A 26706-nucleotide genomic window follows, 5' to 3' on the forward strand; every position below is an offset into this window, starting at 1 on the left:
AAGTATTCAATCTCTCTGTTTCCTCATATCTAAAGTGGAGATAATAAAAATACAGATCTCATAGGGTCATTGTGAGAATTAATTAGACGTAATGTACTTAGAGGGTGCTGAACACATAGTAAACTCTCAATAAATATTAGCTACTAATAACAGTAGTAAGAGTATAATATTACTATGGCAGTTTTGTAGTATGTTTTACTATGTGTTAGGAAAATCCCTCTATTCTTTTTAAACTTAAAAAAAAATCCTTGTGTATTATTCTTTCAGATATATCTTTCAGCAAGGATTTTATTAGCAGTGCCTTTATTATATTTCATTTTGCTCTTTATTTTTTTTAATTAATTAATTAATTATTATTATTTTTTAAACAGTCATCAATTTTATACACATCACTGTATACATGTCAATCCCAATCGCCCAATTCATTTTGCTCTTTAATAAGGTTCCTATCTGTTCATATAGGTCTTATTTTACATCCAAGAACATGTTATAGTTTTCTTCACTTAGGTTTTATATCTTTCTGGTTAAATTTAACCCTTGTATTTTTTAGTCTCAGATACTATTTTCTTTTATTTAATTTTAATTGGTTATTGTTAATATAAAGAAAAATTAGGTTTTTGTATATTTATCTTGTATCTGCTCACCTTACTGAATGCTTATAATTGTTCTAATAACTTATGTCTTTTGGGTTTTCTAATGATACAATTATATAACCTGGAAATTAATATACTTTTTCTTTCTGTTCCAATATTTAAAGTGTTGCTACATTAAGTAGAACTTCATAAATAATGTAGAATAATAGAGTCACAATAGGTACACCATTTGTATTTCTAATATAGAGGGAATTTTTTTTCTTTTTTTAATATTTATGTAACAAATATTTGCATGCCTGTTATGTGCCAGGCACTGCTCTAGGCACTGGGACTTCATTAGTGAACTAAATAGAAATTCCTCATGTAGCTTACTAATTTTATATATTGTTTGATGTTTCTTTCTGATAAGTAGTCTTTATCATTCTCATTTGATTAAGAATATTTTTATCAAAAATGTATATTGTATTTAAAAATTTTAAAGCCTCCATTACCACACTGATCTTTTTTCTTCTTTTATTTATTAATATAATGACATGTTGAACAATCCTTACATTCCTGTGGTAATCCCTACGTGTTTTAACTTAATACATAGCTGGATTATTTTCCTAATGTTTTGGAGTCAAGCTTTATCACTTAGAATCCAATATTTCGGATTCTAGCTTTATCACTTATGAATTATGTTACCTTGAGAAAGGTTCTTGACCCCTTGTGCTTCAGTAAAGTGGAGATAATGATAGTATGCCTTTCAAAGAGTTGTTATGAGGATTAACTGATTTAATATATATAAAGTGTCTACAACAGTACCTGGTTCATTGTAAATATTCTTTAAGAGTTAAGACTTATCAATACTTTTTACATCTGCTTTCTTCAATGAAATTGAGCTGTGTTTTTCCTTTTCATGCCATTTTATCAGGTTTGGAGCTAAGATTATGACACCTTAGCAAAATGATTTGTGACATTGACATCTTTTTCTTTGATCTGGAATAACTTTAACAAATGAGAATTATCTGTTAGATAGAATTTATCTATAAAACCATCTGGGTGTATAGCATTTTTTATTGGTAGATCAGAGTAGGTATCTTAGCTTGACATAGTTTTTAAACTAATCTATGGAAGTCTGAATATAGTATTCCTGGTTTGGGGCAAAATTTTTACCTAGAGTTTAACTGGTGACCTGCTTTGTTGGAAAGAAGACTTTGATTCTAGTTCTGGCCCTACCAGTGACAAGCTTAACTCACACAGTCTCTCAAATTCCAAGATTCTTTCTTTGTAAAATGAGAGGACTATTGTCCCTGAATGCTAGTTTAAAGATAGTGTTAGCCCATGTTTTCACTGGTCTGTGGTGAAATGACTCGTCATTTATGTGGGTGTAAAATTGTCAGCTATCTTTTCTTGGGTAGACCTATCTATTCTGAAATTATGCTACACCTGCTTTTTACTGGTGTATTTACTGTTTTATATTGCTCTGTGTGTCTGATATCCTCTGAGCAAGATGATGCCTCATTTTAAAATATTCTGATTAAATTTAACTTTAAGAAGAAATGTAGCATATTTCATTAATAAGTGAACCTTCGGGAAGAAAAATCGGGTAAAAACCAAGAAATTATATCAGCTTGCTAGGCATCTTACATCTGTGATGATTTGTAAAAATATATTCCATGTGATGCTTTTGAAATGTCATAAATTAACATGATTTAAGTGTCAGGGAATCATTACATAGTCCACAGTTTTCTTCCATTTACCCCAAGAAACTGATAGAATATGACTACATATTTTTAAAAAAGTGTGATTTATAGGAATTGAGAAGATTTCATCTCTCAAGAGTGGAGACCTATACATATGTATCCAAGTCTAAATAGCATCAGCTCAGCTTCCCTCAGTTACTTAAACATAGATGTGAAATCACTGTATGACTGCATTAAGTAAAATTTGGTTTGTACCATATGTTACTACCTATTAAAGTTTGTTTTTATTAGTCTATCTGCTAAAATACCATAAAATCATTTATAAATTTACCCTACACAATTTTTCTGACATTTAGTACATAGAAAAAATCATAAAATTGATTTTCATTGATCTACAGTTGACTTACAATAAAATAAAAAATAGTGTCATCTTAGTGATATAAATGGCAAAATTCAAAATTGAGAAAAACCTACCCAGGCAGTGTTTACTTTTACAGTTTCCCAGCTCTCTCTGCCTATACTTTATTCACTTCTGTTATCTTGTCATTCTTGGGATCTGCATCAGACTCCCCCACGGGCACCAAGTAACTCAGAGGAATAAAGGGAAAAGACAACACAATCAGCTGGTCTCTTTTAAAACAAACAGAAGCCACAGCACTGGTATTCGCATCAATCTATAATCACCTCCCTTGTCACTTAGGCAAAGCATTATGTCACCCCCTTTTCCCTTCCATATGTTCACTGCTTCAGTCCTGCACTCAATGATGTTGGTGGATGAGAGAAAACAGAGTGAGAAGACAAGATTTAGGGGATTGGCTTCTCTCTAAACCTTCCACATAATCACTGGCAGTACATTCAGATGTTATAAACTGTCTTGGAAAGAAGGAATAGCAGTTGACTTCAGATGCCTCTGATGGCTCTAAGGAAATATATGAGGAGAAAAAGAAGATATGAATTTGAACTTCCTGGGAGAGGTTTTTTTTTTTTTAAAGGAATACAAATTATCCAGTGCCACTTTTACCCTTGTTTTTCTAAACACTACATAATTATAAAATAAGCAAAAATTAGTATTTAAAAATGTTGACTCTATTATAGCGTATAATCTTCAGAGAGGTCAGATTTATGATGTAGTAGAGTTATATTTATGTGCCTATATATAATTTACATTAATAAATGTAATATATTTATGCCATTTTATAAGATAGAAGCAAATCTGTGTGCATAGTGAATATAGCTTTAGAGGATATTGGAGACCTGGGTTTTAGTCCCAAAGTTTGGGAAAACTTACTGAATATGTTGTTTGCTGTCCTAGACGTTTCACATATTATTTAATCCTTTACACTAGTCTAATGAGAGTAGATGTTACTCTTAAATCTTACAGATGATGAAATGAAGGTCCCAAAAGATTAATGTTTCCCAGTGGCACAGAGCAATAAGTTAGAGTCAGGATTTGAACCCAGATTTGGTGGCCTCAGAGTTACAGTGAAAATAGTGAGATACATAAGAGCATAGAGTAGTAGTTATTCTAATAGCTTGGCTGCCTCTATCTAAAATAGAGCTTTTCTCTTTACCACTTAATCCTTTTCTAATCCGTAATTGGTAAGGAAATATAACATTGTAAATAAGATACCCAACATTTTGATCCAGTGTAAAATGCAAACTATTAAGTTATATTCTGTAAACATTTTCTAGTCTAAAATACCTACTATAGACAAATGGACTTTTGCCTTTTATTTTTATTATGAACAAACTTAGTTTGAAGTCTTAGTTCTGAATTTATAATAACAGTTAGTTATTCAAATTACATTTAATATCATTTAAATAATAGTTTGTGGAATCCATACATAATGAACTACCTCAAGCAAATGGTTTATATAGATAGGCCAACTCTCAATATTACACTATAGTGGGGAGCAGCATTGGTACATATAATTTCCCCAAATATTTTAGCATGTAAAGTGGTGCACTGTTGATGTCTAGGTAGTGTGTCCTTAAGTGGTTAGGTATAGCCAGGCATGTTGCAGGTCTGGTTACTCAATAAGAATGAGAATGCAGGAGAACAAAACTATAGTAGGGTCAGAATTGCCTTATATGCACGTAGGTAGATCCTGGTGTGCTGCTGTGGCACCTCCCTGAGCCAATGGTGAAACAGGCAGTGGGCCCAGGGCACTGGGCTTCTCTCTACCTGACATTTTACCAACAAGGCCTGCTGCGTTGACCACTGAGCCTCATGTGTAACCTTGTCAGACACTGGGGCTATATCCCAGTGCATTGTACTGCTTAATTGCTGCTTTGGTAGTCAACTATGTGAGAGCAACCTTAAAACAAGCCCCAAGTGTCATTGTCACCAGTTTTTGAGCCCAGCCTTTTATGACCTGGCCTAGCTCATTAAGATTTTTCTCCCCAGCTCCACTGCTTTGGCTAATACCATAGCTAGTACCCTACAGTGAGAGGAAGCAGCAGTAGGATCTTGTTCAGACTTTAGGTATGGTTAAAACTGCTTAGCAGTGAGGTCTGGGTTCAGACATTATTTGATAATTTAAAAGCTGGGAAGATATTTGTTATTTGGTCTGTATCAGAGACCAATGTCAAAAACCTCAGTCCTAGAGAGTTCCAAGATGGTGGAGGAGTAGGAGGACGTGGAGTTCATCTCTCTCTACGGATGCATCAGGAATACATCTACAGATGCAACAGTTCTCACAGAACACCAGCTAAACACTAGCAGAAGACCTTGGACACTGGAAAAGACTATAAAGATCCCCGTATAACTGGGTATGATGAAAGAAAGAAGGGAGAAGGAGGGGGAGAGGAAGCGGGACAGGACCTGCACCCCGGGGGGTGTGGGGGTGGGAAGCTGAAGCAGGGGAGAGATTCCCGCATCCGGGGAAGCCCGCTCACTGATGGGGAAATCGGTTGGGACAGAAGGGAAGCATTTGAGGCTGTCGGAGGAGGGTGAAGCGACCAATCTGTGGCAGATGGGACAGAATGAAAAAACTCAGTCCTTCTCTTGGCTTTCCCACTTGAAAGATTTTTGTGCTTGGGTAAGTCACTTAAACTAAGCTAAAAGTTTATTTATCTGTTAAAAAAAAACCTTACCCTATCACATAGGCTATTGAGAAGACCAAATTAGGTTGTACATGTAAACGACAGCAACACACTTTATAAATTAGATGGACTTGTGTAAATGTGAAAATGATAGTATAGGTTTACTCAGCATAGTACTACACAATTATTCCCAACTTTGTGAAGTATTCTTATAGGTCTTCCTAAATAGGAATATCTTTTCCATCATGTGCTAAGAGAGATTTAGGCCGAATTACTGCTTTCACACTTATGATCTGTTTCTGGTAAAAGGAATGTTCATTCCTAACTTACAAACTCCCTAATGGGAGGGACCATGTTTGACTGTTTACTTTTTACAACCAGTATGTAGAACAGTGTCTGGTATTCACTATAGTGAATATATCTAGTAGATATTCAGTAAACTTGTGATGAATGAATGAGTGATAACTCTCGCTTGTCAATTCATTTTTTCTTTATTTGCTAAGTTAGTAAGCATAAGTTTGTCTTTCTACAGAATAACCACATCAACTAAGCAGAGGGGTGGGTGGATCTACAACTTGGAAAACTTGTAAGAAAATATTTGAACTGTATTTGTCCAGAATTTTTAGCTCTAAAAAATAGTGAAATATAGTTCTATTTGTTTTGTTAGTTTATTTCATGAGATCTTTTTCTTTCTTTAGGTATGCTTAGGATTGTGATGAAAAATCACTTCATCAGAGAAATAGCAAATGTCTTCTTATAACATCAACCAAAAAAAGAAAATCATTAAATAACCTCTTTTCAGAGTTAGAGGTATACATTTGTTGAATTTCAGCAGTTGCGGAGCAGTAAATGTATGCCTGGTGAAAAACAAGATAGTACTAGGTGATGGAGAGACAGAAATGACCCTCAAGCTGAGATTTAGACCCTGTTTACTGCATGATCCCAGCATAACTAGTGAAGTGAGTGGTTAAATGCAGTAATTTTCTTTTTACTGAATTTGGTAGATCTTTTAGAATTGTGTAGGCAAGACTTTTAGGCAAAAGATGGGAACTTAGAACAAACAGGAAGGAGAACTTTAGTTGTACTTAGTTTCTTCTACCGTTCGTGACAAAGAAGTAATTATAGTAAAGTGAGGTATATAATGATTGGAAAGACTTTAAGTACCTTTAGTCCTTTGTATCTCTATTCACAAGATTCTTATTATTTATGATAAACATTAATTGCAAGTACTTCTTTAGCCATACATGATGATATATTCTTATGAGAGGAAGGCTATAGAAATTTTACTCATTAAATAGACTTTTAAATACTTAAAAGGAAAAAGCTTTTATTTTAAAATAATTTTAGACTTACAAAAAGTTGCATGAAAAGTAGATTTCCCTACTATATGCATATTTTTTTCCTGAACCATTTGCAAATAAGTAGAAGATATAATTCTCTTTTACCCCTGAAGGGACACATATACCTGCAACCTATTCATAAATACTTGTGCCATGGGCTGAATTGTGTCTCCTCAAAATTCGTATGTTGAAATCGTAACCCCCATTACCGCATAATGTGACTGTACTTGGAGGTAGGGCCTTTAAAGAGGTAATTAAGTTAAATGAGGTCATTAGGATGGGGCCTAATCCAATAAGAGCAGTGTCCTTAAAAGAAGAGGAGATTAGGACACAGACACACACAGAGGGAAGACCATATGAAAACACTGGAAGGAGATGGCCAGTTTCAAGCCAAGAGGAGAGGCCTTAGAAGAAACTAACCCTGCTGACACCTTGATCTCAGACTTCTAGCCTCCAGAATTGTAAAAATTAATTTCTGTTGTTTAAGCTACCCAGTCTATGGTACTTTGTCATGGCAGTTCTAGCAAACTGATAAAACTTACAAAGGATAGCATAAGGATAACTTTTTAACATATTGCATAAAAAGTGACTTCAAGAGAAGTCCTTTGCATTGCCTAAAACAATCTGGATTAGTGTGAGGAATTTGAGCCCATTTATCTTTTCTTTGTTTGGGAAAAAATATCTGAAGTTGGGGGTGAGATGAGGCATGATAGGTAGCTCAGTAAGAATGTCATTCTGTTGCTTAGCAGCAGACAAGAAAACCGAGTGTTTTTTTTAAAAGTTGGAGTTATAAATGGAACACCTGCATCCAATTTTGATTGCCTCACTTCAGGAATGATAGAGCATAAATTGAAAGAATCTGAAGTAGTGCAAAAACTGATTATAGGTATTGTAGGGGACTAGTATATGACAGTAATCCATAAATGTGGTTCAGCAACTGTTTACTTGGCCTACTAGGCTGGGATGACAGTTTCAAGGACCCCACTGCCTTCATCTTCATGAACTAGAAGACAAACAAAAATAGCTGAATTTTACTTCTGTTGGATATCAACACTCTCCTCCTAGTTTCTTTTTTCTGTGCCAGTTTATTCAGCAGAGTGAATATATAAGTAAAAATGCATACCACCCTGTCTGTTAATGAAAGCACCTGAGCTTTCCTACAAAAGATACGTAAACTGTCTTTTGCAAACAATATGATTTGATTTAGTGCCATGAATTTGCTTTCTGACGCATAGATAATGGTGTTCTCCTGACTGCGTTCTTATTTGATTTAGAGAACGCATTCCTGTATATTGGTAAGTAGAAGCAGGGATGGTCTTTCTTTTAGTAGAGCAAGTGCATTTAACAGACTTAAGGAAAGGAGTGGCCTCTCACCAGAGCCAGTGCTGATTATTAACTAAGATCGAACAACTGAAGCAGGAAGAACCTACTTTGGTCACCTAAATTGACTAATGCAGGCTGTCATTAGCTGTCACCTAAAAGGCAGTCCATTTCAGACAGATTTGTTTAGCTAGACAACATATAAAACAAAAGATATTAATAATTACTTTGTTCTTAAACAGAATCAAGAATTAAGATTTTAATAACTTTTAATATATTATATCCTAAAACTAACAAACTTTTAAAAGTCTTTAATATATGTCTCCAGGCAAGAATATGTCTATACTTCTTTTCTATCCTGGATTGCTTTATAGAAGTGCCAGTGGGAAGTGCCAGGCTTTTGGTGGGGTTGAGTGTGTGTGACCTGCATGATGGGCTATGATTCAGTCACAGTTGAGAAGCTTCTTGGGGGTCAGATTCATTATCATCCACATTCATGACAGTAACCAGTATACCGGGTATAAGGAATCTACCTGGTAAGGACACATTCATTAGAGATAGCTGATTAACACATTCTCTCACTGTTGGCATGTCACAGGGGAAACCAAATTACAGTTATAAGACCTGTCTGGTGAGTTCAGAATGAGAACAGTGAGCATTAGTTATGTGACTTAAATGCCTGAAGGCATCAACACAAAACAGATTGATACCTTCCTCTTAACAGGAAGGAAAGACATGCTTTTGGAAGAAAATAGATAAAGTCTTTGGACCAGTGTACCCTCTTCAGCTGAGCATCGTTTAGATGAACAGTGTCAATCAATGTGTGCTTCAGATTCCTATGCTCCCTTGATGGTCCAACCCTTACCCCTCTGATCAAAACATTCTTTCTTTTATATAGGCAATAAGGTTACAGTCAAGTCCAGCTGGTGTGCAAACTGGCATGACTTTTTTTTTTTTTTTTTAATTTGAAGGGCTTTAATACTGTTTTTTTTTTTTTAATTTATTTTTGGCTGCGTTGGTGTTTTGTTGCTGCACGGGGGCTTTCTCTAATTGCGGTGGCTTCTCTCCTTGCGGAGCACGGGCTCTAGGTGCGCGGGCTTCAGTAGTTGTGGCTCACGGGCTCTAGAGCGCAGGCTCCAGCAGTTGCGACACATGGGCTTAGTTGCTCCGCGGCATGTGGGATCTTCCCGGACCAGGGCTCGAACCCTTGTCCCCTGCCTTGGCAGGCGGATTCTTAACCACTGCGCCACCAGGGAAGCCCCTGCCATGACTTTTTGACTGCTCATCTCTGCCATCATCCATCATGGGTTGATATGGAAATTGATCAGTTTAGTCATCTGTGAGCAAAGATGTATTCAACTGTATTATTATAGGAGAGATCCACTACAGTGGTAAAAATAGGTTCTGAAAGGAGACTACAGGGCAAGGCAAATGTGTGTGATTTAGTCTTAGGTTTTGTTCTTTCACACATATGGGTTTTTGGAATTCAACACATTATTTGAACCTTATACTAAAATTTCTGAGACTGTGGTCTAGGGTAGGTCTACAGTTAGGTTTAGAGAACTTTCCTTTTTTTTTTCCTCAAAGGCATCTATAAGAGCTTTATTAATTTATGTCATTTATGATCTTGAACATTCTCTTTTTAGAGAACAATCAGAAGTTTTACTTTTCCACCACAATGCTGATCTTCAGGTTTAACCTATAAAAGACAATATTATTTTCAAGTTGTGATTATGTATCAGTATGTAAACTATACCGTATTGTAGATTTAAACTGTATAAAAGAACAATTTGGTTTATAGCAAATATCTATAAAGTAATTGAATTGAAATATTCTAAATATAGTTAGTTTCAAGTACTTTAAATAGGTCTTAAAATACTTCAACTTTTATTCTATATTTCCCTTCCCCAAATTTAGAGGTTGGAACACTGGGGCAAAAAAAAAATTAAATTAGAGAAAGAGAAATTCATACATATATGTAGATGGATCTTAAATTACAATAATTGAGTGATTGTGTTCTTAGGATTTCTTTGGTGGTATTTCTTTTGTAAATTTATAAATTTTCATTTAATGAACATACTTTTATAAAATAGTATCTCATTACTTGTAGTTATTGCTGTGATATGTTTGAAATATATCATCAGTGAAAGCATACTTGTGATCAGGTGATGTCACTAGTCTCTCTGTTTTAGCTGGTGCATGTCTGTGATATATAAACTTACCTGTTTCTTTCAGATGCTTTCTAGGAATCATGGTTTGTTTATTTGTTTGTTTTTTGCCATGCCATGCAACATACGGGATCCTAGTTCCCCGACCAGGGATGGAACCTGTGCCCCCTGCATTGGGAGCACAGAGTCTTTTTTTTTTTTTTTCTTAATAAATTTATTTATGTATTTATTTTTGGTTGTGTTGGGTCTTCGTTGCTGCGTGTGGGCTTTCTCTAGTTGCGGCGAGCGGGGGCTACTCTTTGTTGCGGTGCGCAGGCTTATTGCGGTGGCTTCTTTTGTTGCAGAGCACGGGCTCTAGGGGTGAGGGCTTCAGTAGTTGTGGCACATGGGCTTAGTTGCTCCGCAGCATGTGGGATCTTCCCAGACCAGGGCTCGAACCCGTGTCCCCTGCATTGGCAGGCGGATTCTTAACCACTGAGCCACCAGGGAAGTCCCGGGAGCACGGAGTCTTAACCACTGGACTGCCAGGGAAGTCCATAGGAGTCAGGACTTAGAATAGAGAAATATAGACTTGGGATCCTATCTTCCTATATTGAGTGTTACAAGTAAGGGTTGTATTCTTTATTAAAGATAAGCAACAATTAATTTTTAACTGCAAAAATTTTTAATTGCAAAAATTATTAATTAGTTATAATAATTATAAACCTGTATTAATATAAAATAGTGAACACAGTATTGCATATGTGGTTTATGTAAGGTTTCATTATATTATAAAATGTACATGGTATGCATAATTATAACTCTACTAAGCTATAAATCTGGAATATCTGAACCATTGATGTGAGTATAATAAGTATCAGTTATCATTTTATTAAGTATTTTTGCTTAGCACTTTAGTAGTGTGGAGGATAGGAGATTTTGAACTTTATGGGTAGCATCTCTTAAAAAGCTGTCAATGAAAATTTGAATTCCTGCCTTCTTTTACCTCTTAATAAATTTCCTTGTAACAAGTAGAGGCAATAATAATTCTCTATAAGTTAATAGTTATCCATTGGATTTTGAGGCTGCTGAACAGGGTTAGTAGGTAGATTTTAGGTTGAATATAAAAGGATTCTTTATTTCTTTTTTAAAAAAATATTTATTTATTTATATTTTGGCTGCATCGGGTCTTAGTTACAGCACGCGGGCTCTTCATTTTGATACGCAGGCTTCTCTCTAGTTGTGGCGTGCGGGCTCAGTAGTTGTGACACGCGGGCTCTCTAGTTGTGGTGCACGGGCTCAGTTGCCTGGCAGCATGTGGGATCTTAGTTCCCCAACCAGGGATCAAACCGGCATCCCCTGCATTGCAAGGTGGATTTTTAATCACTGGACCACCAGGGAAGTCCCAAAAGGATTCTTTCTTTATGAACATAAATCCTACTACCAGGTGCCAGCTTCACCTAGAGTATGTTTTGAAAATTCTGTAGAAGAAATTAACATGGAACCAGTCACCTCTTAGTGACTCTGGTTCCACAGTGATTTAAATAAGGTTGGCCTTTGTTTAAAAATTGCAAACTCATTTGAAAATGAATCTGCTGCATTGCATTATTAAAGCTGCTAACTATTTAAATTGTGTTTTAATTTTATAGAGCTACTCTTGTGCTTATATTGAATTTTACAGGTCTAACCAGCAGAATTTGTCAATTTGGGAACCTAAAAGATATCTTAAGTCTTAAGTAAGAGGTTCATAAAATTGTTCAGTTTTTATTTCTGAATACCTTTTTTTGTAGTACACTTAATATAGGTTTAATCCATCTATTTGTGTGTTCTACAAGGGTAAAAGTGATGCAAGTACTCATTAAGGTAGAATTGTTTTAAGTTGGGGGTGGGCGAATTCTTTCTGTGAAGGGCTAGATAGTAAATATTTTGGGCCTTGCAGGCCATATGGTCTCTGTCATAACTACTCAGCCCTGCTGTTGTAGTGTGAAAACAGCTATAAACAATACATAAATGAATGGGTGTGCCATGTTCCAATAAAACTTTATTTACAAAAACAACCAATGGGCTGAATTTGGCCCATGAGCAGTATTTTCTCAACTGCTGTAAATCACTGAGACTGTGGTCTCTCTAAAATCAGGTCATTTTATGTCTGGAAGTGAAGAGGTAGTTTCTCCTTTTTGCTTTAGCATCAATAGTAGTACTTTAATTCTGAATACTAATAGCATAGAGAAAGAAGATACTAAAGATATTCTAGGAGGAAATCGGTTAACTGGATTTGGAGAGATTGCAAGCTGATCTATAGATGTGTGCTCTATACCTGGGTACTCCCACAGTCTCTGGCTTATCATGAGCTCTGCTGGAGAAAGTCAGGAAACTGTTAACTTGTGCTTGCTCACCTCAGTGCTACCAGTCAACCCTTTTATTTATCTCTATTTGACTCCTTGTTACATTCCTCACAGCATCCCTTCCAAGGTCATCCTTATCCCCTTATAGCTTGGTCTCAGCGTTTGATCTCACGTCTCTTATTTAGCAAAGATGCGTGATATTCAATATGAATCTCTTATGTTCTATGTTCCTTTTTTAAGGTAGGAATGAAAAATGATAATTCTCTCTACTACTAAATGAATTTTTAATTCTCAATTTAATATGCAGACTGTGTAAGTTATTGTAAAATATTTGCCTGAATAAGTATAATAGGCCATGGATTCCTCTTCTACGACTTGAAATTCCTTCAGAATGCAACTACCCTTACATAGGTGTTTTCTAGATACATAATTATGAGAATATTAATTCAAAAGTGATCCATAATGTATAGTAAAGTTATGTAATTTTCAAGCATGTTTTTAAACCCTGAGTCATGATAAAGGTCACTTCTGAGAAAGTATGTGAATGGATGGAGGGATACACAAATAGAGTAGATAAGCAAAGAGGGCAAAATGTTAAGATTTGATAAATCTGAGTTGTGACCACTTGGGTGTTTATTGTCTTGGACTCTATACTTGTCTGCATACTTGAGGTTCTTAATTGTAAGTAATTTAAAAATAAATGACCAAACAATTTCCATGAATCATGAATGAGGTGTGTGTATATGTATTTTTTTTAATTTAAAATTTCTTATCCACAAGAATATATGGGATCCTCTCTAAAAATTCTCTACTGTGTTCTGGATCTTGCTCTGGGAAAATCATATAAAACAACCTTGTGATAAGATCTGGTACTTTAATAAAAACAAACCTAATGTGATTTTCCCATCAGTAAGTTAAAATAGCTAAGTATTATGGAGAATCTGAAACTTAAGTTATCTTCATATACCTCTTCTGATGTCAACATTCTGAGAGCTACATGGCATTGTCTTATAAATGTTATAAGTTGTGTTGAAACTTAAGCATAAAATCAATATAAACTTTTTTTTTTTTTTGCTTAAATTTTTAAAAAATGCACAACAGTGAAACAATTAGTCTTAAGTCTAGTACCAGTCTAGGGCCTATTATAACTACTGTTATTTTATTTTTGCCCTAAGTTCATTTTAAATGAAGTACTTCGTTACTTTATTTTCTCAATGAGAATCTGATAAATGTTTTGTGTTGTCATTGGCACATTCCTCAATCCCTCCCCAACTGATAATTTTTTCGTTTCTGAACACTTGGAATAGATTAAACAGAGGCTGTATAATATCATCTTAATTTTGTTAGATGTGATTTATTTAGTTCAGAGGTTTAGAAAGTTTGCCACATGTTTGAGTAGTATTTTTTTTTAATTTATAAAAGGAAAAACTAGAACTCTGAATGCTCTGCATTGCTCGTTTTTAAATTTTTCATGGCAAGCATGTCATCAAGTGAAAGTTTGACTGTTTAGAGATATTTCAGGAACCATGATTATGTAGCAGTCTCGGACACCTTTGGGTTTCTTTAGTGTGAGACCGTTTCCACTGCACAGGACAGATGGGCTGAAACGGCAGAAACATGACTAGAAAGTGCACGTTTCAGTCAGCATGTCGCTAGTGACAGGTGCTCGATGGTTGTTGGGATCCTTGTCAACAAAGAGAATTCTTTGACATTAAAGTCACCGGCTCAATCCTGAGTTGGGGTGGCTATTGGCAGTTCCATCAGCCTGCAGCTGATCAGTGAATGTCAGAGCTGCCACCGTTCTACAGTTGTCACCAACCCTTGGTGCTTTTTTTTTTTTTTTTTTTTTGGAGGGAGGGAGGGATGGTTTAGCTTGTCTTGTTCGGTCTTCACCAGGCTTTCAAATTGCTTACATTTGGAAAATGCACTGAGAGGTCATAGGGAATATAGGTGTCTTTAGGGCATGCAAAATCATGTACAGAGTGACGACTTACTACGTGGAGACGAGTAATGATTACCTTGACTCCAAGCCAATCAATGGTGTGAACACCTGGGGACTCATTAAATGGCATTTGTGGTGTTTGTAACCGAGGTTTTGAGCTCTATTTCAGGAAAAGCAGTGACAGCCTTTAATGTCTAATTGACCTCTTCTCTTTGTTTCACTTTCTTGTCCTTTCCTTATTTGCCTCTGATGTGGTTCCTGATGGCAGCAAACAGCCCTGCTCAGCGTTTTGAACTTCTGTTCAGAGCTTCAGCACCTCAGTTTGGGTAGTTGTGTCATGGTAAGTATTTGAAAATTCTTTATACTCAATTGCTGCTTCTCTTTTTCTTCCCATGGGTGACTTTTATCCTGACCCGACCCTCCGCACACCTGCCCACAGCTTTTCAGATTTATGCATAAACTATGTGCACCCCACTTTAAAACATTTTTCTTAAGTGGGAGAATATGTCTTTGAAGCATTGACATTATTTATCTGTGAGAACAAGGAAAGAAGTATAGTGTGGTGCAAAGAGTGTGGTTCTGCCTCAAGCCAGATGTTCTCTCAGACAAACTATTTAACTCTCTGGGCTTCTTTACAAAATAATATGTCAATCATACCCAAATGCCAGTAGTCTGGTAAGTTTTTCACAAAGCTAATTTTAGTTTTTGAGTTCAGAGATTATTTTCTGGAAATGCTGATGATAGCAGATAGGTTTATTTTGTTTGTTTTACTGTCCTTACTGAGTAAGATGAAAAGATGGACACCAACCTATGTTGGAACTAATTTTTTTGAAACGTTACTGGTCTGTGAAATCCAAAAGCCTAGGGACTGTTGGAATAAATAATCTTGAAAGTCCTTTCAGATACAAAATTATAATTTATATGTCATTGGAAGAGTTCATGGGATGAATTAAATGTTTTTCAACTAAATTACATGATTAATAAGACTGACACTCCAGGGACAGTAGAACTCTGTGTGCGTGTGTGCACACGTGTGAGCCTGTGTGCGTGTGTGCATGCATGCACACTCACAGGAAATGCATCTCCCAATAGAACTGACTGTGGAGCGATCCATTCCTCTTTATTTTCTTATCTGCCCCCCCATACCCAAAGCAGATTCAGGAGATCCTAAACCATTCCAGTTTTGCATCCACTTATTAGGAAGACCTGAATAAGCAGGATGGTTGCAAGATCAGAGAAGTTTTTAGGCCTTATTAAACCCCATGTATGGGCGGCTCAGGCCCATCCCGGTCTCTGGAAACAATCTGAGAGGCCACTAACTCAGCATTAGGTTTCCCTTCTGGTCAACTTTTGACGTTAGTAAGCCATTTCATGGGCTTCTCTTGGGTCCTTCTAGTGGCTCTTCTGGATGGGCTCAGTGACACTCCATGGCACTTTCTGTGACAACACACCAGCCAGTTACTGTCCACTTGGACTTTGCTTATTGTTAGCCTGCCTTCTTTAGATTGGTAAGGACCCTGCTTTGACTTTGGCCAGAGGTACCTTATTCTGCCTGTTAATTACCTCCCCATAACCTAGAGCAGCATCCTGTAGAAAAGCAGGCTGCTAATCACAGACACTTTAGAGTTGGAATTATGTACGTTTATAGTTGGAATTAGGTGTAGTTGAAGTCAGCATTTTCCAAAGCTGACCTATGGAACATCAGTCCTAAAAGATATTCGAGTTAAAAAGCTGTGTATTGTAGGGGGAAAGAAGGGGGAATAGGAATTCTGGGTCTAAATTAGGAAATGATGCTCCTATATCCTCGCCCTGGAGTTTTCAATGGTATGTCCTACAATAAAGAAACAGTCTGCCTTTGCTTAAACCAGCGTTTGCCAACTTTACCTGACTAATGAACCCATTTTTTCATGTTACATCTATTATTATGTAATATGGTATGGGAAATGCTACTTTAGATAAATAGGCTATTTTTAAGTTAAAGTATGTAGCTACCAGTATTGTTACAATTGATATTTATTCGCCAGGAAATGAAGTTTTAAGGACTTGACATTCGAAGTTCAGAAATACTGCTAATACTGCTGATACTGCTACTAACGTGGTGATTGAAACATTTCATACTTGTCACAGAAGTACTGCTCTTCACAGCAGATCTGGGTTCACCAGGACAGTAACACACACAGCTCTTGGTTGATACTTTAATACCATGTTTATTTCAGTTTCTTTCCTGTCAGCTGACCAAAAGGCAGGATGATTCATTTGATATTTTATTTTTGACTATCAAAATAATAGCAATCAGAATCATGGGTTTTGGAAAGTTTTTAAATTGCTTCTTTCTAAAGAAGCTAATTGGCTGCACTAATGATCAAAGCTACAGTTTTGTGTTGTTCAGGTCCACTCACTTAAGAAGATAGTTGTATTTACCCAAATCTATTTCTCGTGGTCTTCTGCATGATTGTTCCTGAAGAACCTTAGAAATCATCACCACTGTATCTAATCTATCAGCTCTTTGGTTCTGACTCAAAATATAGCCCCCAGCCTGTCCACTTCTCCAATGCCGCTGCTTCACCTTAATCCAAGACCCGGCATCTCTCCTCTGCGCTAGTGCAGGCCTCTTCACTGGGCTTCCTCCTCCATTCATACCCACCTTAGACCATCCTCTAGAGTCCGGAGGGGTTTTTGTTTTAATATGAATCATATTTTTTTCAAACCCTCCATTGATCTCCTTATAGTTAAAATAAAAATTCAAAGCCCTTCACGGCCTGATGGCCTGGCCCCTGCGTAGCTCTCTGGCTTCACAGCCTGCCCTCTCTCTCACTTCCCTTGGGCCGTGTACCCATCATATTTCTGTTCTTGAATGAGCCACACTCATTCCCGGAGATCCCGGCAGCCACCACTCCCTCCCTCAACCTCTGCCACTCTGATCGCTCTCATGTCACCCTGTTTTATTGTTTTACTTATCACTCTCTGAATTTATTTTGCTCATTTATTTGTCTGTATGTCTTTCCAAGAAATATGAACACAGTCTTTTTTTTTTGATTCACTGTTGCTCCTAGTATCTGGAGTGATGCTGGCACGTCGTAGATGAAAATATGAATAAACAAATGAACAAAAGGAAGTAATCATTGGAAATGTTTGCTGTTTTGTTTCCTTTGACTTCTGGTGATAATGCTGATACCTGATTATAACAAAATCAAATGAAACTCCTAAAAGAATCTGTTTAAAGAAACACTATTAAAACATTCAAAGCCCATGAACTGAAATGTATAATTCTTGACTAGTGGAAGCTTATCCCACGATCATGACGTAAATCATTGGACACCTCCAATAACTGACAGCAGCTAACTTATCACAGTCTAAATTATTTTTCAGGTTTCATTTTCAGTCCCCAAATGCTTCATTTAACCCAAAGCTAGTATCCTTATTAGTACCATCAGCATATTCACCTACTATTTTAGAGCCTAGCAAAGTGCATACCTTTATCAGGGAGATCTTACATATATCAAAGTAGCAACAGCACGGTCAAAATGGGAGGCATACAAGGACAATACATAATCCTCAGATTCTTTAAGAGGGACTGAGGATTTCAGACTGCTTTGGGATTTAATTCATGAACGTCCTCTGTCTGGAATTCTGTTAAATGGATTTTTAAGTAAGTGATTACTCTCGCTGTTTAACCAAACCGTGGCAGATCTGTGAGATGAGTGGGCAGATCTGTGTTAACGACGATGTGGGTATGTTTGCACAGAAGCAAACAACAGGAGATGATTAAGAATGCTTTAACATGCTCAAAACAGTTTTGTATTTCTGAGCATAATGTGGGAAAGATTGAAATTATTTGGTTTCCAGATTGAAGACTATGACGTGATAGCTAGCATGATAGGAGCCAAGTGTAAACAACTCCGGACTCTGGATCTGTGGAGATGTAAGAACATTACTGAGAACGGGATAGCAGAGCTGGCTTCTGGGTGTCCACTTCTGGAGGAACTTGACCTCGGCTGGTGCCCTACTCTACAGAGCAGCACCGGCTGCTTTGCCAAACTGGCACGCCAGCTTCCAAACTTGCAGAAACTCTTTCTAACAGCTAACAGGTCTGTGTGTGACACAGACATTGAAGAACTAGCATGTAATTGTACCAGATTACGCCAACTGGACATATTAGGTAAGGATACAATCTGTAAATTTCTTTTAAAGCCTTGACATAAAAACTAACCTCAGACTTTTTATAGGGAGAAAAAAATTCTTGGATACAATAAAAATGTTGTCCTGATAATTATAACTGTATATAAGTAAAAGAGTGAGGGTAGTAACAGAATTTTATAGTTGAACCTATCAGAAAGCTCTAAATAACCATAATTCTTGGTGTAGTAAGAAGAGTGAGAATCTGTGTGAGCTGTGTTCTCTATTATTATTGACAGATAAGAAATTAATCCGTTTGTATAATGAATTCAAGACACACGCACACATATGGCTTCTTGATGTTAAATTCTTGATTAAGGAATATTGTGAGATTTCCATCCCTGATGATTCTAGTTTTTAGGAATAGTTCTACCCTAAGGCAGAGCTATTGAAAATCCTTCCCAGTGCTGGGATTCCTTGTGTGTTTTTTGCAATTTACAGCCAGAAACCCTGTGATATTTTGTTACTTCTGACATTGGCCAGAAGTGCTAGCAATGCCACGGTTATAATTGCCCACACAGTGGTGAACCCAAATAGCACTTGCACTGTGTTTCTAGTAATCTATTAATACTAATAGATTAGTCCTTGAAGTGCTAATTATATCCTTTCCTGTTTATTCAACATTCAACCAAAGGGAAACCTGAAGATTTTCAACACTTACGTTTGTAGTTTCAGTTAAAATCTCTCCACAGCCCAGGCTTATGGTACATTTGTAGATGTTGCTTATATAGTTGCATGTTACTTATTCAAGTTCCTTGTAGGCAGAAATTCTTGCTTAAAAATTTAGGAAGGGAAAATTAAGCATATGGGATTAACAGATACAAACTACTGTATATAAAATTGATAAGCAACAAGGATATATACACTGGAATTATATCAAGTATCTTATAATAACCTATAATGGAATATAATCTGCAAAAATTACTGAATCACTGTGCCATACACCTGAAACTAACACAATATTGTAAATCAACTGTACTTCAATAAAAATAAATAAAATTTAAAAAAATCAGTAAAAACAGTTGGCTAAAAAAAAAACCTTAGGGAGAAATTCTTGCCTATTATATGCACACTTTAGGCTAGATACTTCATCTGTGTTATATTCTCCTTAATCTTCATAGCTCAGGAAGCTGGGTATCATTGTCTTTTCATAGATGAGGATACTGGAGCCAGCAGTTAATATGTGGCAGAGCAAGAGTTCACGTACAAGGGTTTTGTCTCCACAGTCAGTACTGTCTTTTCAAAGCACCATACCACTTACCTTGCTTGTTTCTTTGCCTGCCTATCTACCTTCCCCCTTGAATTAGCCTAGACTTTTTAAAATAAGGTAATTATTTTGAAACGTTCAAGAAAAAGTTGTGAATTCACAGGGACAATGAGGAAAGGCAGTCAAGGGCCTTTTAAAATGATCACTAATTGCGTCAGGCTTCACTTCAGAGGATGGTGCCTTTGTTGTTTAAAATCTAGTTTACAATTCTCCCTCCAAAAAACCCTCAAATAAACCCAAAAAACATACACTAGAGATGGAGAGTAGCCAGTACCTGAAAGAGATGCTACCAAAGAAGTCGGTAACACTGATCCCAAAACAAAAGCACAGTTGTGATGAACAGTGGGTTCCGTTGTCAGGTGGCCTAAGTTTGGTCTGTAAATGTATGAATTACTTAACAGAGACATAAAAGAAAAGCAGGTACGAAGTATAATGACTTCTTTTTGAAGACATTTGTGACTTTCATGAGCATAAGAGCAAGGCAATATCATTATTTATTATGTCAAATCTAATTACCGATGCAAGATGACCGTCATGCGAATATATTGGAACATCTTATTTCAAATATAAAGAGCACAGTAAAAAGTAATATCACTAGTAGTCAGTAAATTAATATTGTTAACAACAACATGGCTATGTGCTTTATACTGTTCTGAGCATATATTAACTGATTTAATCATCACAACAACCTTATGAGGTAGATCTTATTATTAGCCACAGAGGAGGAAACGGGTGGAAATAGGTTAAGTGATTTGCCCAGGGCTCATAACTAGTAAGGAATCTGGACTTGAACCAGAGTCTATGCTTCTAACCACTGTGGTATATTTTCTTTACTTTTATTGTTGTTTTTTGGTTTCCTTTCATCGTTTAGTGTTAGAATCCTTATTTTTTTTTGAAAAAAAGGATTCTTAGTTAAACCATGCTGATATTCATTATTTTGTCATTTTGTGATTAGCACATATGAATGTTAAGTGGCATATCTTCGTCATACTTAACGTACTTATCGATCAGTACAAAGCTGAATAAGACACAGTCCCTGTCTTCAGGAGTTGAAAACCTAGCAAGAAGGAATAAAACAAGCATATAAATAACTGTAGTGCAAGCCAGAAGCAAGTCCACTTTGATGGGGCTCAAAGAAAAGAGTATATATATGATCAGAGAAATAAGGAAAAGCCTAATTTAAAAGGCTAATAGATATTTGAAAGGTATCCTTAAAAAGTGAGCAGGAAATTGGGGGAGAAGGGCATTTTAGGCAGAATGAATAGCATGAAGCAAAAGCAAAGGAGTTAAAAGTACAGAATATCTTTGGAGAATAGGCAGTCTAATTTGATCTAGAATGTTGGTATAATGGAGGGTATCATGGAGAGTTTTGAACACCAGGATGAGGCGTATGCACAAAATTAAACAAGAGCTTTTACTGGGTTTTAATTAAGGATATGAGTGATGTATTTAGAGCTGTGTTTTAGGAATACTTATCTGGAAATGAGTAGTAGGTGAATTGGAGAAGGAAGAAATCAAAATCAAAGAGATTAGCTTCAATAATCCATCTCACGAGGGTCTACACCAGGGTGATGGCGTTGGGCAGTTAACCACCATTCCTTCATTTTTTCATTCATTACACACTTATTGAGCATATACTGTGTTTGGCATTATTTTAAACACTGGAGATATTCAGTACCCTGAAGGAGCAAGCTGACTGAAAACAGAATTGTGTCCTAAGTGGATAACAAAACAACAGCACACAGTACCCTGGAAACATAGGACAGGTGACCCTAGCCCAGTTAAATGTTCAATCTCTGACTTCCTTCCCTGGCATTCTCTTAGGCTTTAGAAACTCCTAATTTATCAGGAAACTCAGATTCTAATGACCAAGACTGGCAAATAGAAAAAAGTCACAGCCCTAGGTGAAAAGCTCCACAGAGCCAAATGGCTTAGGTGAGGTTCTCTGATCTTATATAATAGAAACCCCCTCAAGATAACTTAAGCATATGAAAAAGACGATTATTATGAAGATACAGGTGTCCATCTCAGATCCCATGGGTAGAAGCTGGGTATGGTCAGACCTCAGGAGAGACTGGAAAACCATCAAAAGGCGAAGAAGCTTTTTCTCTTTTTCGTTCCTTCTTCTATCCTGCATACTCAGGCCCCTGTCCCTAACCCACACCCTCTGCCGCTGTACACTTACAGAGACGTTTGTGTCTGCTTCTCCCTTTGGTTTCGCTTTGTTCTTTTCTTGTCATGCTGGCCATCTCTGTTCCTCTGGGTACACATGGCTAAATATAGCAGCCCTGACCCAGTTTTCCATGTCTTTAGTTCAAGAGATCAAATGGGCACTGGAGGCTTTACTGACTCCCAATTCTAAATTCCCAGGAGAATCTGCATTGGTTTATCATGGGGCCAGTCGCAGCCAGGGTAGCAGTATAGTTACAGCTTCTGGTAGAAGTATAGTTACTTCTTCCTTCTCATGGCGGGGAGGGGCGGAGAAAGGATTTCTCGGAGAAAAAGGCATAGACTAGTGTTTCAGAACCTTTAATCCCCATCCCAGGTATGTATATGTAATACGATTGTGATGATTTTTTTTCTCCCTAGAAAAGCTATAGTTACAACAGATGACATCTTAGAGCCTAGTGATATTTGGTACTTATTGAGTGCCTGCCATGCATCAGGTGCTTTACATAATTTATATGATTTATAACCCATCTGAATATCCCATAATCACTTCAGATTTAACATGGGCTAAATAGTACTCATCATCCATCATTTGTCTTCCAGTAATGCCATTTTATACCTACCACTTACTGTAAAACTTATCGAATTGTGTTGTAGTTATTTGCTTTCAACTCTAGTCGATGAGTTCTTTAAGGCAGACACGTGTCTTACTCATCTTTGTATCTCCAGTGCCTGAAACAGAAGTTTCTACAGGGTAGTTGCTCAGTAATTGCACTGCATGGAATTAGAGGTTGAATCATTAAGTATTGCTGCCTGATTTGACCCATGGGTTCAGGAAAATGAGATGTGCAAACAGTTTTGAACTGGGGTGAACAGAAATAGGAAAGTCTGGAGGAGCTGATTGGAAAGGGTAGGAGGTAGGAATGAAGATAGAATGGGTAGAGATTGACAAAATTCAGGTCCTAGATACCAATTTGGCTGGGAAATTTTATTTTTTTTTAACAGGACTATTTCAATATGAAGTCTTGTTTTAAGAAATGTTTTTAATTTGTAAAAGTCCATTTTAAGTGTATTTTAAATAATAAAAAGGGACTTTTTATCGGGATATTATATAAATGTTATATAATATTTTGTTTGGTTTTTTTAAAACAGGAACAAGAATGGTAAGTCCAGCATCCTTAAGAAAACTCCTGGAATCTTGTAAAGATCTTTCCTTACTTGATGTGTCCTTCTGTTCACAGATTGATAATAGAGCTGTGCTAGAACTCAATGTGAGCTTTCCAAAAGTGTTTATAAAAAAGAGCTTTACTCAGTGACTTCATTTATGTCTTATAATAAAATTAATGTGCTTTTGTAGGGTTTTGTTTTGGGGTTGGTTTTGTTTAGTTTTTATAATGGTGGGAATATCTTAAGACATTTGTGGATTTTAAAGAAAAATATGGAACTGTCCATTAAATCATTAAATCAGTGATGTAAACAAATGTTTTCGTAGAATATTGTAAGCACTTTCTTTCAAGAATATATGAGTGGCTCATATTATTTTTGTCTTATGTTAATCAGTGATATTATGCTTTAGTCAATAACTACATGTTTAATAAAAGAGTAATATGGAAACATTTTAACTTATTTTGAAAGGAGCACTTTGAACAATAAAGTATCATGATATTTATGCAAAAATAAAGTGAATTTTTCACACTGCCATGTAAAGATGCCTTATTAATAATAAGCCTTATGACCTGGCCAGTATTTCGTTTGGTACGTACAAAATTGTCAGAGTTGGTTGGAGAAAGAATCTTACTTTTTATCTGTTAAGATTATTTTTTACGTTGATATACTAATTCTTCAACTTGAAAGTTTTCAGTTTTTCCAGTTTTCTTCTGATATATTTATCTATTTTACTACTGGATAATATCAGTAGTAAAATAAGGGCATAATCAAGAACAAGAGGTAAACTATTAAACGAAATAGTTTTCCAACTGTTCAGCAGATACCTTAAAAATTTGCCAGAGGGAAAGGTTTAAGACTTCTGAATTATATGTGGATTTTATTTTATTTTTTTTCCTGTGCCCCAGCACCTTAAATAATTAGAAATCAGCAACAGTGGAGAAAACAAACAAACATTGTTTTGTTAAATAGTAAATTGATTTAGTTCTGCTGCTAAGAAAGTAGACAGAAAATATTTTGTGGAATGAAAAAGCAGGGCTGTTTCGAATAGCAAACTAATGCTAAATATATAGTGTAACAAAATTTATTTTCCCGCACAGGGCAAAATGTTTATTTCCAATATCCACACATCCTAGAGTGATCCCATAGAACTCTGCTGTCCAATACAGCAGCCACTAGCCACATGTGGCTATTTTATTTAATTTTAGTTAACTTAAATTTAATTAAAAATTCCATCCCTCAGTTGTACTAGCCACATTTCAAGTATTCGGTAGTTACCTGAAGCTAGTGGTTATCATATTGGACAGCACTACTCTAGAATTTCTTGCTATAAGATGTAGTCATTTAAGAAAAAGCATATTTAGTTTAAAAATTAGCACAGTTAATATATATCTCTAGGAAAGTTTTGAGGATACTCTCAATAGTACACTTATGAAAGCATTTTACCCCCAAAGTAAAGCTAGTGGATTTATACATACGGAAAATAGTAGACATTCAGTAAATAGTTACTGAATGAATAAGAATATATTATTGAATTAAGCCATATGTCAAATTTTAAAATTATAAATGTTATAAATTACTAGTAGCACTGTGTTTATTCTTTTATAGAATATAAAGAATGTAATATGTGACATTTAAAATATTAAAAGAGTAATCCAATCTCCTCCACGTAAGAAACCATTGTATGAGAGCTGCTGTCTTGTTGGTATGCCCCACAATGTCTTCTATTTGATGGCAGAAGCAAAGGGCAGTTGGAAAAGGGCTTGGTTATCCTCTGTTATTAGCTTCACGCATTTGGATTTCCTTTTCACCCAGGAATGTATGTAAACATCTTAAATGTTTTATTCAGTGGACCTTTTAGGAGGATGAGATTTATAATTGGACTACCAACTGGGTGAAGCAGTGCTTTTATCTTAAGCTAACAGCTGCCACTGAGTTAATGCTTACTTTGTGCCGGGCACCCTTTCCTGTGTTTTGCATTTACTAACTCACTTAGTCCTCTTAACAACCCTGTAAAATAGATACCATTGCTTACTCCCATTTACAGATGAGGCAGAGAAAGATTGAAGAACTTACTCATGATCCCATGGCTGCTAGTGGCAGAGCCAGCAGCATACAGACTCAAGCCATCCAGCTTTAGAGACGGTGCATTCAATCCACGCTTTTAAAAGTGTCCAGGTAGTGTCTGGTTCTAGAGCAGAGGTCAGCAAAAATTTTCTGTAGAGGGCCAGATAGTAAATATTTTAGGCTTTGTGGGCTAAGAGGCAAAATGGAGATTATTATGTAAGTACTTATGTAACTAAAGAGAAAATGAATTTCCACAAAATGTTTATTGACAGAATTCAAAACATAAGAATAATTGAGAACAGTTTTTTGTATTACAGTTCTACTAAGAAGAAGAAAGAAATACTTTGGGGGAGGATAACATTTCACTTAATTGGGATTTAATGTTAATATTTCCTGTCATCAAAATTGATTGTATGTATTCTTCTGTTAACGTTGATCTATAGTAAGATTTTACATATTTTGTTTTTGGAAATATCTTTCATACAGATAAGTATTGCCAAATACAATTAATCCACGAGAAAATGATTTTCATGGAGCATATTTATCACTTGGAAGGCATTGAAAGAATTCCATTAGGTTCTTTCTTCTCTTGATATTTTTCTTTTAGAATGTTATTACATTGCAGATTACTCACTTCCCGACTCACTTCCTGATTGAAGGTTAGGTGGAAGCTCCTCAATTGCATAATTGAATGGATTTTGACAAATGGGTGTTTCCTTTACACTTGCACTGAGGTCCAGAAAACGCTGCTGGACATATCCTTTGAGCTCAGAAAGCATATCTGCTGCCAATTCATGTGAGAATAGAGCTCCTGCTGCTTATCTTACCTTTGATAGCACAGGAAGTATATAAAGCAGCTTGACATGACTTCATGATTCAAGCAGTGTTAGTTGTCATCAAAATTACTTTCCTGTAGTCTGTTTCACATCTAAGCACTGTTTTGCTGGCTTCACCTCCAGAGCTTCTGATTCAGTAGAATTTGCATTTCTCACGGTAGTCAGGTGATGCTTATGCTGCTGGTCTGAGGGCCACCCTTTGAGAAGCACCGCCCTACAGCTCTCCTTGAGTCGGAAGCTTTTCCCTGAATCCCAGTGACTCCCACCTACAGTGGGAGTAGCTATTCTCACCGTTGTGCACTGTTTCAGTTTTTGGTTGCATTCATTACAAAACATTATCAAGGCTGCAACAGAAGCTAAATTACAAAGCCATTCAGTATTCTGTAATACTGGTTGAGTGCATTTCTTCTGTTTCAGAAAAATCTCAATATCAGCTCTGATCTCAGAAACTCACAATAAAGCTACCACTGCTTAGCCAACAGACTGTTGTGTGGGAGGACAAATCAGGATATTCAGCTTCTATATCTGATGAAAAAATAACAGCTGATGACGGTAAGATGCAGTTCCCCATTGACACTGCTAGCTCAGTAACATAAGACTGAATCATACA

The 26706-nt window shown here is 36.3% G+C and overlaps 1 protein-coding gene across 2 annotated transcripts in view; it reads left to right on the forward strand.

Annotated features, from left to right (window-relative positions):
- FBXL4 (F-box and leucine rich repeat protein 4) overlaps positions 1-23582 on the forward strand; it is a 70345-nt gene extending 46763 nt beyond the window's left edge. For both annotated transcript variants that reach the window (XM_068551536.1, XM_068551537.1), the window contains exons 7-9: positions 14686-14757; positions 18264-18576; positions 23182-23582. In XM_068551536.1, coding sequence (XP_068407637.1) covers positions 14686-14757; positions 18264-18576; positions 23182-23345 — 549 coding nt within the window. In that variant the 3' untranslated portion in view covers positions 23346-23582. The remainder of the gene's footprint in view (positions 1-14685; positions 14758-18263; positions 18577-23181) is intronic.
- The last annotated feature ends 3124 nt before the right edge of the window (positions 23583-26706 follow it).

The sequence above is a fragment of the Eschrichtius robustus genome, chromosome 9 (genome assembly GCF_028021215.1).
Source record: "Eschrichtius robustus isolate mEscRob2 chromosome 9, mEscRob2.pri, whole genome shotgun sequence".
Lineage (NCBI taxonomy): Eukaryota > Metazoa > Chordata > Mammalia > Artiodactyla > Eschrichtiidae > Eschrichtius > Eschrichtius robustus.